General features: G+C 44.4%; 1 protein-coding gene across 27 annotated transcripts in view; it reads right to left on the bottom strand.

Moving 5' to 3' along the window:
- Positions 1–5,066: 5,066 nt before the first annotated feature.
- LOC118382189 (sushi, nidogen and EGF-like domain-containing protein 1) overlaps positions 5,067–14,317 on the bottom strand; it is a 170,197-nt gene continuing 160,946 nt past the window's right edge. The window contains exons 29-33 of one of the 27 annotated variants that reach the window (XR_008067655.1): positions 6,986–7,065; positions 6,673–6,891; positions 6,569–6,620; positions 6,413–6,516; positions 5,067–5,964 (exon numbers count right to left, since the gene is read on the bottom strand). Coding sequence is in view for 1 of the 27 variants with exons in the window: in XM_052467182.1 (XP_052323142.1) it covers positions 6,866–6,891; positions 6,986–7,065 (106 nt within the window). In the remaining 26 variants the exon portion in view is untranslated. Of the gene's footprint in view, positions 6,017–6,350; positions 6,892–6,985; positions 7,066–14,317 lie in introns of those variants that run through there. The other 26 variants (XR_008067663.1, XR_008067667.1, XR_008067638.1 and 23 more) reach the window with 26 other exon arrangements.

Raw genomic sequence — 14,317 nt, 5'->3', positions numbered from 1 at the left:
ATCCCACCACTAAATCTTAACCAGATTGTTATCGACATCTATATGCCACCACTAAACCACTTTCCCTCTCTTATTGTGTCATGATCCTCTCTAGTTAGTGGAGATGATAGACACTTATATGGAATGGGGAATTTCAACAGGAGAATGCTTGCCATCGCTCCTGTCAATGCACAAATGAGTGGTCTGTGTCTGGGGAAAATCCCATGTCTTTGTGCTTTGTGTTCTACGATATGTTACCCCTACAAATGTAGCTTCAGAAAATAATTGTTCTACTTTTTCAAACGTGTAGACTGTAGATTTAGTTTCCTGAGTGCGGTTAATATGGGACGGCAGGGTAGCCTAGTGGTTAGAGTGTTGGACTAGTAATTGAAAGGTTGCAAGTTCGAATCCCCGAGCTGACAAGGTCGTTCTGCCCCTGAATAGGCAGTTAACCCACTGTTCCTAGGCCATCATTGAAAATAAGAATTTGTTCTTAACTGACTTGCCTAGTAAAATAAAATAAAAATATACCAACGTTGATCCTAATACATGACACACATGATGAAAAATGTACATTTATCTGAAAATGTGATTACACTAGACAATTCATATGAGTGCTTGATCTGTATGCTGGATAGAGCTGCTCCAGTTATTATTGGACCATGCTGGTCATTTATGAACATTTGAACATCTTGGCCATGTTCTGTTATAATCTCCACTCGGCACAGCCAGAAGAGGACTGGCCTCCCCACATAGCCTGGTTCCTCTCTAGGTTTCTTCCTAGGTTTTGGCCTTTCTAGGGAGTTTTTCCTAGCCACCGTGCTTCTACACCTGCATTGCTTGCTGTTTGGGGTTTTAGGCTGGGTTTCTGTACAGCACTTTGAGATATCAGCTGATGTACGAAGGGCTATATAAATCAATTTGATTTAGGTTGCTTTCTGTTGTCATGTCCATCTCTACTAGTAATGTCTGGATAGAGGTACATGTGGAGGCAGGTTGCTTTCTGTTGTCATGTCCATCTCTACTAGTAATGTCTGGATAGAGGTACATGTGGAGGCAGGTTACTTTCTGTTGTCATGTCCATCTCTACTAGTAATGTCTGGATAGAGGTACATGTGGAGGCAGGTTGCTTTCTGTTGTCATGTCCATCTCTACTAGTAATGTCTGGATAGAGGTACATGTGGAGGCAGGTTGCTTTCTGTTGTCATGTCCATCTCTACTAGTAATGTCTAGATAGAGGTACATGTGGAGGCAGGTTGCTTTCTGTTGTCATGTCCATCTCTACTAGTAATGTCTGGATAGAGGTACATGTGGAGGCAGGTTGCTTTCTGTTGTCATGTCCATCTCTACTAGTAATGTCTGAATAGAGGTACATGTGGAGGCAGGTTGCTTTCTGTTGTCATGTCCATCTCTACTAGTAATGTCTGAATAGAGGTACATGTGGAGGCAGGTTGCTTTCTGTTGTCATGTCCATCTCTACTAGTAATGTCTGGATAGAGGTACATGTGGAGGCAGGTTGCTTTCTGTTGTCATGTCCATCTCTACTAGTAATGTCTGGATAGAGGTACATTACTAGGTTGCAGTCATGTCCATCTCTACTCGTAATGTCTGGATAGAGGTACATGTGGAGGCAGGTTGCTTTCTGTTGTCATGTCCATCTCTACTAGTAATGTCTGGATAGAGGTACATGTGGAGGCAGGTTGCTTTCTGTTGTCATGTCCAGCTCTACTAGTAATGTCTGGATAGAGGTACATGTGGAGGCAGGTTACTTTCTGTTGTCATGTCCATCTCTACTAGTAATGTCTAGATAGAGGTACATGTGGAGGCAGGTTGCTTTCTGTTGTCATGTCCATCTCTACTAGTAATGTCTGGATAGAGGTACATGTGGAGGCAGGTTGCTTTCTGTTGTCATGTCCATCTCTACTAGTAATGTCTGAATAGAGGTACATGTGGAGGCAGGTTGCTTTCTGTTGTCATGTCCATCTCTACTAGTAATGTCTGAATAGAGGTACATGTGGAGGCAGGTTGCTTTCTGTTGTCATGTCCATCTCTACTAGTAATGTCTGGATAGAGGTACATGTGGAGGCAGGTTGCTTTCTGTTGTCATGTCCATCTCTACTAGTAATGTCTGGATAGAGGTACATTACTAGGTTGCTTTCTGTTGTCATGTCCATCTCTACTCGTAATGTCTGGATAGAGGTACATGTGGAGGCAGGTTGCTTTCTGTTGTCATGTCCATCTCTACTAGTAATGTCTGGATAGAGGTACATGTGGAGGCAGGTTGCTTTCTGTTGTCATGTCCAGCTCTACTAGTAATGTCTGGATAGAGGTACATGTGGAGGCAGGTTGCTTTCTGTTGTCATGTCCATCTCTACTAGTAATGTCTGGGTAGAGGTACATTACTAGGTTGCTTTCTGTTGTCATGTCCATCTCTACTAGTAATGTCTGGATAGAGGTACATTACTAGGTTGCTTTCTGTTGTCATGTCCATCTCTACTCGTAATGTCTGGATAGAGGTACATGTGGAGGCAGGTTGCTTTCTGTTGTCATGTCCATCTCTACTAGTAATGTCTGGATAGAGGTACATGTGGAGGCAGGTTGCTTTCTGTTGTCATGTCCAGCTCTACTAGTAATGTCTGGATAGAGGTACATGTGGAGGCAGGTTGCTTTCTGTTGTCATGTCCATCTCTACTAGTAATGTCTGGTTAGAGGTACATTACTAGGTTGCTTTCTGTTGTCATGTCCATCTCTACTAGTAATGTCTGGTTAGAGGTACATTACTAGGTTGCTTTCTGTTGTCATGTCCATCTCTACTAGTAATGTCTGGTTAGAGGTACATTACTAGGTTGCTTTCTGTTGTCATGTCCATCTCTACTAGTAATGTCTGGTTAGAGGTACATTACTAGGTTGCTTTCTGTTGTCATGTCCATCTCTACTCGTAATCTCTGGATAAAGGTACATTACTAGGTTGCTTTCTGTTGTCATGTCCAGCTCTACTAGTAATGTCTGGGGTGCATGGATTACATAGCTGTGATGAATGTTGCCGGGTTATTTTTTGCACATGATACACGTCCCACTCCGTTGGGTTATTTGCTGTGCAAGGTAGCCTTTGGTCCCATCATCTTGAATATCTACCTAAGTGAAAGGATGAGCTCTTTCCTATTCTTGCCGTAAACATTTACATTTACATTTACATTTAAGTCATTTAGCAGACGCTCTTATCCAGAGCGACTTACATCTGCCTTGTTTTCACACTGATAATCCTCCGCTTTAACACGCCGAATGTTTCACACTGGTTTTCTTAGTCCTGCAATAAGAGACACTAAAACTCTACACAGTTGTGTTCTGTGAGCGTTACTGATACCCCATTTCATCCATAGGTTAGGTTGTTTAGTGCATATAAAGATCCCCCCCCCAATGCAATCATAAAGTCTACTACATCCACAGTGCGATTTCAACAGATTTTTTTGTTGTTGTGTCAAATTAACAAATTATTGTATTTTGTTACATGTATTTAACATTCCGATCTCATTTAGCATGATCTATTCCAAATATGGCATGATGATTCTACATATTTGTATCCGTTTCAATCACTTTCAATTCGGGGACTTTTATTCTGAAGGTGAACCGCAAATTGCACTATTGTAGTTAACCGTTATTGTGGCTAGAGTCACACAGGTCGTTCTACCTTCCCTTTGCAATCTCAGATTTCATTGGAAAGAGGAGGGGCCTGGTGAGGGAGGCAAAAATGGGTGCGTGTGTGTGCCTGTACCATAGAGAATAATAGAGGACTCTAGCGGCCAAAAGGCCACTTGGGCATGGGCAGCGCCATTGAGGGCTTCCACCATTTTAATGTAGTCGATTTGGTGGAACTTCCAACTTCACTGGTTGATCCCTCCTGGTGTCCCATATAATAGTTTTGATTTCGTCACTCGCCCCAACCCTGGGGTTGAACCAGGAACCCTCTGAACACATTAACAACTGCCTCCCACAAAGTGTCATTACCTATTGCTCCACAAAAGCTGCGGTCCTTGCAGAGCAAGGGAAACGACTACTTCAAGGTCTCAGAGAGAGTGACGTCAAAGATTGAAACACTACTAGTTGCACGCTGCTAACTAGCTAGCCATTTCTCACTGGTTAAAACCCAGTTGAAGTGATGTCCAATCGGGTCATTAGGAGGGATGAGCCAATCGTGAATATGTCCTACTTCAAAATGGAGGTAGCCTCAACGGCGCTGCCCGTGCTGTCACGTACGCTATAATGGCACAGATACAAAGATGAGTCCTATATCTATCTCTATGGCCTATTCATCAGCAGTGTGTGCACAATGATGACAAGATGCATGGTCTGGGAAGCGCACCGTCTTCAAATTTCGCAGGGGGGGGAAACCTGAATGGAAGCTTTCGAGCGAGCAGAGGAGATGAATGGTAATTTACAACGTCTACTTTGTAAAAGGAGACATAAAACAAGTTATATTGACCAGCCTAATGGGCTCTCATATAACAAACAGCATAAGGGGTTCTCATATAACAAACAACGAGCAACACTGAACAGCATAATGTGTTCTGACTACATTACAGGTGTGGTTAAGATGTTGTTTGGCCTAAACAGATCTGTTTCCTTAATTAAAAAAAAAAGACCCATTTTGCTTAATTAGACTATAACTTAAATAAAATCAGAGACTATTCAAAATATGATCACATTGATACAATGTAGACACCTCGTGGTGGGTTACTGTGCACTGCATGCAGAGAACTCATATGCAATCTCCAAATAGAGGCCCTGCCCTTTCCAATTATCGAGTCTACTTTGTTTCACGTAAAAACATCTGTAGGTTTTAGACATTAATGCACAATGAAATTGTACATACAGATGAAATAAAAACATGCCACAAAAGTAAATTTTAACATTTATTTATTATTATTAAAATATTAACCTAGAAAACAGCCTATAAACACTATTTACATGATAGCTAGCAGTGACGTTGGTTTTAGAGTCTAGAACCATAAAAACAGACACTTATTTTCCAGTAGTGATAGTTGTTGTTTTGGCCGCTGAGGGAAAACGGTTGAATCTTTTTTGGGGGGGGCATTGTAAGACCATGGTAAAGCAATCAATCCATATTTTAAATAGCGTTTGCTTGTGATAAAACAGACAGTCCTACTATACACATTTTCCTGAGCTGAGAGACTAAACCGATAACATGGAAGTGATGAGGTACGTATCATGTTTGGATTCTACACTGGTCTGGACTGTTTCTAGTACATTTAATTATTGATGAGCAGCCAATTATCATTGTTCCAGTTGGTTGCTTGATAGTCTTTACTCAAGCTGGGGCTACAACAGGCCAATCTCTGGACAACATGGGTTGTCCAACAGGCCAATCTCTGGACAACATGGGTTGTCCAACAGGCCAATCCCTGGGCAACATGGGTCGTCCAACAGGCCAATCCCTGGGCAACAGGGGTCGTCCAACAGGCCAATCTCTGGACAACATGGGTCATCCAACAGGCCAATCTCTGGACAACATGGGTTGTCCAACAGGCCAATCTCTGGACAACAGGGGTCGTCCAACAGGCCAATCTCTGGACAACAGGGGTCGTCCAACAGGCCAATCTCTGGACAACATGGGTCATCCTACAACAAGGGTCATCCTACAACAGGGGTCATCTAAGTGTGTTTTATTTCTCATGTTTTTATTTTCTTATTTTATCTCCGCATCAATGAGGAAAAAGCTTGTAAGTCAGTCAGCATTTCACTGTGAGGTCTATCTACACCTGTTGGTTTAGGGCTGATCAGTCAGCATTTCACTGTGAGGTCTATCTACACCTGTTGGTTTAGGGCTGATCAGTCAGCATTTCACTGTGAGGTCTATCTACACCTGTTGGTTTAGGGCTGATCAGTCAGCATTTCACTGTGAGGTCTATCTACACCTGTTGGTTTAGGGCTGATCAGTCAGCATTTCACTGTGAGGTCTATCTACACCTGTTGGTTAAGGGCTGGTCAGTCAGCATTTCACAGTGAGGTCTATCTACACCTGTTGGTTAAGGGCTAGTCAGTCAGCATATCACTGTGAGGTCTACACCTGTTGGTTAAGGGCTGGTCAGTCAGCATTTCACTGTGAGGTCTATCTCCACCTGTTGGTTAAGGGCTGGTCAGTCAGCATTTCACTGTGAGGTCTACACCTGTTGGTTTAGGGCTGATCAGTCAGCATTTCACTGTGAGGTCTACACCTGTTGGTTAAGGGCTGGTCAGTCAGCATTTCACTGTGAGGTCTACACCTGTTGGTTAAGGGCTGGTCAGTCAGCATTTCCCTGTAAGGTCTATCTACACCTGTTGGTTAAGGGCTGATCAGTCAGCATTTCACTGTAAGGTCTATCTACACCTGTTGGTTAAGGGATGGTCAGTCAGTATTTCACTGTGAGGTCTACACCTGTTGGTTAAGGGCTGGTCAGTCAGCATTTCACTGTGAGGTCTATCTACACCTGTTGGTTAAGGGCTGGTCAGTCAGCATTTTACTGTGAGGTCTATCTACACCTGTTGGTTAAGGGCTGATCAGTCAGCATTTCACTGTGAGGTCTATCTACACCTGTTGGTTAAGGGCTGGTCAGTCAGCATTTCACTGTGAGGTCTATCTACACCTGTTGGTTAAGGACTGGTCAGTCAGCATTTTACTGTGAGGTCTATCTACACCTGTTGGTTAAGGGCTGGTCAGTCAGTATTTCACTGTGAGGTATACACCTGTTGGTTAAGGGCTGATCAGTCAGCATTTCACTGTGAGGTCTACACTTGTTGGTTTAGGGCTGATCAGTCGGCATTTCACTGTGAGGTCTATCTCCACTTGTTGTATGTGACAAATACAATTTGTATCATAGAAAACCAACCATTATGATTGGCTGTTGGTTCTTCTGTCTGTTGAAACAAGAGAAAATAAGAGGATTGTTATTATATTTGAATGACTTCCTTCAGTACAGTAATATCCTCTATTCACATTGTTGTAACTCACTGGGACTTTTCTTGGGCAGCGGTGGTTCACAGATCTCTCGATAACAAACATCCTGTTGCACTTTAAACGTCCGTTTGTACCTGGGGAGCACAAATCAAATCAACTTGTATTAGTCACATGCACTGAATACAACAGGTGTAGTAGACCTTACAGTGAAATGCTGAATACAACAGGTGTAGTAGACCTTACAGTGAAATGCTGAATACAACAGGTGTAGTAGACCTCACAGTGAAATGCTGAATACAACAGGTGTAGTAGACCTGACAGTGAAATGCTGAATACCACAGGTGTAGTAGACCTCACAGTGAAATGCTGAATACAACAGGTGTAGTAGACCTCACAGTGAAATGCTGAATACAACAGGTGTAGTAGACCTCACAGTGAAATGCTGAATACAACAGGTGTAGTAGACCTTTCAGTGAAATGCTGAATACAACAGGTGTAGTAGACCTCAGTGAAATGCTGAATACAACAGGTGTAGTAGACCTTTGAAATGCTGAATACAACAGGTGTAGTAGACCTCACAGTGAAATGCTGAATACAACAGGTGTAGTAGACCTGACAGTGAAATGCTGAATACCACAGGTGTAGTAGACCTCACAGTGAAATGCTGAATACAACAGGTGTAGTAGACCTTACAGTGAAATACTGAATACCACAGGTGTAGTAGACCTCACAGTGAAATGCTGAATACAGCAGGTGTAGTAGACCTCACAGTGAAATGCTGAATACAGCAGGTGTAGTAGACCTTACAGTGAACTGCTGAATACAACAGGTGTGGGTAGACCTTACAGTGAAATGCTGAATACAACAGGTGTAGTAGACCTCACAGTGAAATGCTGAATACAACAGGTGTAGTAGACCTCACAGTGAAATGCTGAATACAACAGGTGTGGGTAGACCTTACAGTGAAATGCTGAATACAACAGGTGTAGTAGACCTTACAGTGAAATGCTGAATACAACAGGTGTAGTAGACCTCACAGTGAAATGCTGAATACAACAGGTGTGGGTAGACCTTACAGTGAAATGCTGAATACAACAGGTGTAGTAGACCTTACAGTGAAATGCTGAATACAACAGGTGTGGGTAGACCTTACAGTGAAATGCTGAATACAACAGGTGTGGGTAGACCTTACAGTGAAATGCTGAATACAACAGGTGTAGTAGACCTTACAGTGAAATGCTGAATACAACAGGTGTAGTAGACCTCACAGTGAAATGCTGAATACAACAGGTGTAGTAGACCTTACAGTGAAATGCTGAATACAACAGGTGTGGGTAGACCTTACAGTGAAATGCTGAATACAACAGGTGTAGTAGACCTTACAGTGAAATGCTGAATACAACAGGTGTGGGTAGACCTTACAGTGAAATGCTGAATACAAAAGGTGTGGGTAGACCTTACAGTGAAATGCTGAATACAACAGGTGTAGTAGACCTTACAGTGAAATGCTGAATACAACAGGTGTAGTAGACCTCACAGTGAAATGCTGAATACAACAGGTGTAGTAGACCTTACAGTGAAATGCTGAATACAACAGGTGTGGGTAGACCTTACAGTGAAATGCTGAATACAACAGGTGTAGTAGACCTTACAGTGAAATGCTGAATACAACAGGTGTAGTAGACCTCACAGTGAAATGCTGAATACAACAGGTGTAGTAGGCCTTACAGTGAAATGCTGAATACAACAGGTGTAGTAGACCTTACAGTGAAATGCTGAATACAACAGGTGTAGTAGACCTCACAGTGAAATGCTGAATACAACAGGTGTAGTAGACCTTACAGTGAACTGCTGAATACAACAGGTGTGGGTAGACCTTACAGTGAAATGCTGAATACAACAGGTGTGGGTAGACCTTACAGTGAAATGCTGAATACAACAGGTGTAGTAGACCTTACAGTGAACTGCTGAATACAACAGGTGTGGGTAGACCTTACAGTGAAATGCTGAATACAACAGGTGTAGTAGACCTTACAGTGAACTGCTGACCTTACAGTGAACTGCTGAATACAGCAGGTGTAGTAGACCTTACAGTGAACTGCTGAATACAGCAGGTGTAGTAGACCTCACAGTGAAATGCTGAATACAGCAGGTGTAGTAGACTTACAGTGAACTGCTGAATACAACAGGTGTAGTAGACCTTACAGTGAACTGCTGAATACAACAGGTGTAGTAGACCTGACAGTGAAATGCTGAATACAACAGGTGTAGTAGACCTCACAGTGAAATGCTGAATACAACAGGTGTAGTAGACCTTACAGTGAAATACTGAATACAACAGGTGTAGTAGACCTTACAGTGAAATGCTGAATACAACAGGTGTAGTAGACCTGACAGTGAAATGCTGAATACAACAGGTGTACTAGACCTCACAGTGAAATGCTTACTTACAAGCACTTTAAACAACAATGCAGTTTTCAGACCCCCCCCCCCTCCAAAAAAAAAGTAAGAGGAAGAAAAGTAAGAAAAACAAATATAATAACAAAAAAAGAGGAGCAGTAAATAACAATAGTGGGGCTATATACAGGGTATTTCGGTACAGAGTCAATGTGGAGGCTATATACAGGGTATTACGGTACAGAGTCAATGTGGAGGCTATATACAGGGTATTACGGTACAGAGTCAATGTGGAGGCTATATACAGGGTATTACGGTACAGAGTCAATGTGGAGGCTATATACAGGGTATTACGGTACAGAGTCAATGTGGAGGCTTTATACAGGGTATTACGGTACAGAGTCAATGTGGAGGCTATATATAGAGGGTATTACGGTACAGAGTCAATGTGGAGGCTATATACAGGGTATTACGGTACAGAGTCAATGTGGAGGCTATATACAGGGTATTACGGTACAGAGTCAATGTGGAGGCTATATACAGGGTATTACGGTACAGAGTCAATGTGGAGGCTATATACAGGGTATTACGGTACAGAGTCAATGTGGAGGCTATATACAGGGTATTACGGTACAGAGTCAATGTGGAGGCTATATACAGGGTATTACGGTACAGAGTCAATGTGGAGGCTATATACAGGGTATTACGGTACAGAGTCAATGTGGAGGCTATATACAGGGTGTTACGGTACAGAGTCAATGTGGAGGCTATATACAGGGTATTACGGTACAGAGTCAATGTGGAGGCTATATACAGGGTATTACGGTACATAGTCAATGTGGAGGCTATATACAGGGTATTACGGTACAGAGTCAATGTGGAGGCTATATACAGGGTATTACGGTACAGAGTCAATGTGGAGGTTATATACAGGGTATTACGGTACAGAGTCAATGTGGAGGCTATATACAGGGTGTTACGGTACAGAGTCAATGTGGAGACTATATACAGGGTGTTACGGTACAGAGTCAATGTGGAGGCTATATACAGGGTATTACGGTACAGAGTCAATGTGGAGGCTATATACAGGGTATTACGGTACAGAGTCAATGTGGAGGCTATATACAGGGTATTACGGTACAGAGTCAATGTGGAGGCTATATACAGGGTATTACGGTACAGAGTCAATGTGGAGGCTATATACAGGGTATTATGGTACAGAGTCGATGTGGAGGCTATATACAGAGTATTACGGTACAGAGTCAATGTGGAGGCTATATACAGGGTATTACGGTACAGAGTCAATGTGGAGGCTATATACAGGGTATTACGGTACAGAGTCAATGTGGAGGCTATATACAGGGTGTTATGGTACAGAGTCAATGTGGAGACTATATACAGGGTGTTACGGTACAGAGTCAATGTGGAGGCTATATACAGGGTATTACGGTACAGAGTCAATGTGGAGGCTATATACAGGGTATTACGGTACAGAGTCAATGTGGAGGCTATATACAGGGTGTTACGGTACAGAGTCAATGTGGAGGCTATATACAGGGTATTACGGTACAGAGTCAATGTGGAGGCTATATACAGGGTATTACGGTACAGAGTCAATGTGGAGGCTATATACAGGGTATTACGGTACAGAGTCAATGTGGAGGCTATATACAGGGTATTACGGTACAGAGTCAATGTGGAGGCTATATTACAGGGTATTATAGTACAGAGTCAATCTGGAGGCTATATACAGGGTATTACGGTACAGAGTCAATGTGGAGGCTATATACAGGGTATTACGGTACAGAGTCAATGTGGAGGCTATATACAGGGTGTTACGGTACAGAGTCAATGTGGAGGCTATATACAGGGTGTTACGGTACAGAGTCAATGTGGAGGCTATATACAGGGTTACTGTTACGGTACAGAGTCAATGTGGAGCTATATACAGGGTATTACGGTACAGAGTCAATGTGGAGGCTATATACAGGGTATTACGGTACAGAGTCAATGTGGAGGCTATATACTGGGTATTATGGTACAGAGTAGCAACGCTAGCTATACACAGATTAGCATCACTGTAGTGCATTCAGTCAACTGTAGGCTATATACAGGGTTAGCTAGCTACATAGAGTCAATGTTTCCAAGATAATTGGTAGTTTAGTGTGTGAGTCAATTGGAGGATTATCTTATTCACTGAGGTATCGCTAGCCAGCTATTGTCGTCCTTAACGTAGGAGACTCTGCTAGCTAGCCAACAGCTAACAGCTAGCCAACGTCTACTGAATAGAACCCAACAACCCGGTCGCATTCACAGGTAGTATCACATTTTCATTTCATTACAGTACAACGGTTTGATTTGTTTGATCGTAGCTAGCTACATAGCTAGCTACATAGCCGTCTTTGTTTCAAAGATAATTGTGTAGTCTAGACCGATTTCCTAGGTTAGCTAGCCAGCTATTGTCGTTCTTTTAACTCAACGTAACGTAAACAACACTGCTAGCTAGCCAGCTAGCCCCGAACAGCAGCACTGTAGAAATTATTACACTCAACGGAACGACTTGATTAGTGTAGTGTCAACAACGCAGCTACTGCCAGCTAGCCTACTTTAGCAGTACTGTATCATTTTAATAATTTTAGTCAATAAGATTCTTGCTACGTAAGTCTTAACTTTCTGAACATTCGAGACGTGTAGTCCGCTTGTCATTCAATTTCCTTGCATTAGCGTAGCCTTTTCTGTAGCCTGTCAACTATGTGTCTGTCTATCCCTGTTCTCTCCTCTCTGCACAGACCATACAAACGCTCCACACCGCGTGGCCGCGTCCACCCTAACCTGGTGGCCCAGCGCGTACGACCCACGTGGAGTTCCAGGTCTCTGGTAGCCTCTGGAACTGCCAATCTGCGGCCAACAAGGCAGAGTTCATCTCAGCCTATGCCTCCCTCCAGTCCCTTGACTTCTTGGCACTGACGGAAACATGGATCACCACAGATAACACTGCTACTCCTACTGCTCTCTCCTCGTCCGCCCACGTGTTCTCGCACACCCCGAGAGCTTCTGGTCAGCGGGGTGGTGGCACCGGGATCCTCATCTCTCCCAAGTGGTCTTTCTCTCTTTCTCCCTTACCCATCTGTCTATTGCCTCCTTTGAATTCCATGCTGTCACAGTTACCAGCCCTTTCAAGCTTAACATCCTTATCATTTATCGCCCTCCAGGTTCCCTCGGAGAGTTCATCAATGAGCTTGATGCCTTGATAAGCTCCTTTCTGAGGACGGCTCACCTCTCACAGTTCTGGGCGACTTTAACCTCCCCACGTCTACCTTTGACTCATTCCTCTCTGCCTCCTTCTTTCCACTCCTCTCAATCTTTTGACCTCACCCTCTCACCTTCCCCCTACTCACAAGGCAGGCAATACGCTTGACCTCATCTTTACTAGATGCTGTTCTTCCACTAACCTCATTGCAACTCCCCTCCAAGTCTCCGACCACTACCTTGTATCCTTTTCCCTCTCGCTCTCATCCAACACTTCCCACACTGCCCCTACTCGGATGGTATCGCGCCGTCCCAACCTTCGCTCTCTCTCCCCCGCTACTCTCTCCTCTTCCATCCTATCTTCTCTTCCCTCTGCTCAAACTTTCTCCAACCTATCTCCTGATTCTGCCTCCTCAACCCTCCTCTCCTCCCTTACTGCATCCTTTGACTCCCTATGTCCCCTATCCTCCAGGCCGCTCGGTCCTCCCCTCCCGCTCCGTGGCTCGACGACTCATGCGAGCTCACAGAACAGGGCTCCGGGCAGCCGAGCGGAAATGGAGGAGGCTATATCCCTGCGGACCTGGCATCCTTTCACTCCCTCCTCTCTACATTTCCTCCTCTGTCTCTGCTGCTAAAGCCACTTTCTACCACTCTAAATTCCAAGCATCTGCCTCTAACCCTAGGAAGCTCTTTGCCACCTTCTCCTCCCTCCTGAATCCTCCCCCTCCCTCCTCCCTCTCTGCAGATGACTTCGTCAACCATTTTGAAAAGAAGGTCGATGACATCCGATCCTCGTTGCTAAGTCAAACGACACTGCTGGTTCTGCCCACACTGCCCTACCCTATGCTCTGACCTCTTTCTCCCTCTCTCTCCAGATGAAATCTCGCGTCTTGTACGGCCGGCCGCCCAACAACCTGCCCGCTTGACCCTATCCCCTCCTCTCTTCTCCAGACCATTTCCGGAGACCTTCTCCCTTACCTCACCTCGCTCATCAACTCATCCCTGACCGCTGGCTACGTCCCTCCCGTCTTCAAGAGAGCGAGAGTTGCACCCCTTCTGAAAACCTACACTCGAGTCCCTCCGATGTCATACAACTACAGACCAGTATCCCTTCTCTCTTTTCTCTCCAAAACTCTTGAGCGTGCCGTCCTTGGCCAGCTCTACCGCTATCTCTCAGAATGACCTTCTTGATCCAAATCAGTCAGGTTTCAAGACTAGTCATTCAACTGAGACTGCTCTTCTCTGTATCACGGAGAGCTCCGCACTGCTAAAGCTAACTCTCTCTCCTCTGCTCTCATCCTTCTAGACCTATCGGCTGCCTTCGATACTGTGAACCATCAGATCCTCCTCTCCACCCTCTCCGGTTGGGCATCTCCGGCGCGGCCCACGCTTGGATTGCGTCCTACCTGACAGGTCGCTCCTACCAGGTGGCGTGGCGAGAATCTGTCTCCTCACCACGCTCAACCACTGGTGTCCCCCAGGGCTCTGTTCTAGGCCCTCTCTTATTCTCGCTATACACCAAGTCACTTGGCTCTGTCATAACCTCACATGGTCTCTCCTATCATTGCTATGCAGACGACACACAATTAATCTTCTCCTTTCCCCCTTCTGATGACCAGGTGGCGAATCGCATCTCTGCATGTCTGGCAGACATATCAGTGTGGATGACGGATCACCACCTCAAGCTGAACCTCAGCAAGACGGAGCTCCTCTTCCTCCCGGGTAAAGGACTGCCCGTTC

Source organism: Oncorhynchus keta, chromosome 1, assembly GCF_023373465.1.
Source record: "Oncorhynchus keta strain PuntledgeMale-10-30-2019 chromosome 1, Oket_V2, whole genome shotgun sequence".
Classification (NCBI taxonomy): domain Eukaryota; kingdom Metazoa; phylum Chordata; class Actinopteri; order Salmoniformes; family Salmonidae; genus Oncorhynchus; species Oncorhynchus keta.
The sequence above is the reverse complement of the archived record's forward strand: the minus strand, read 5'-3'. Positions and strand labels throughout refer to the sequence as shown.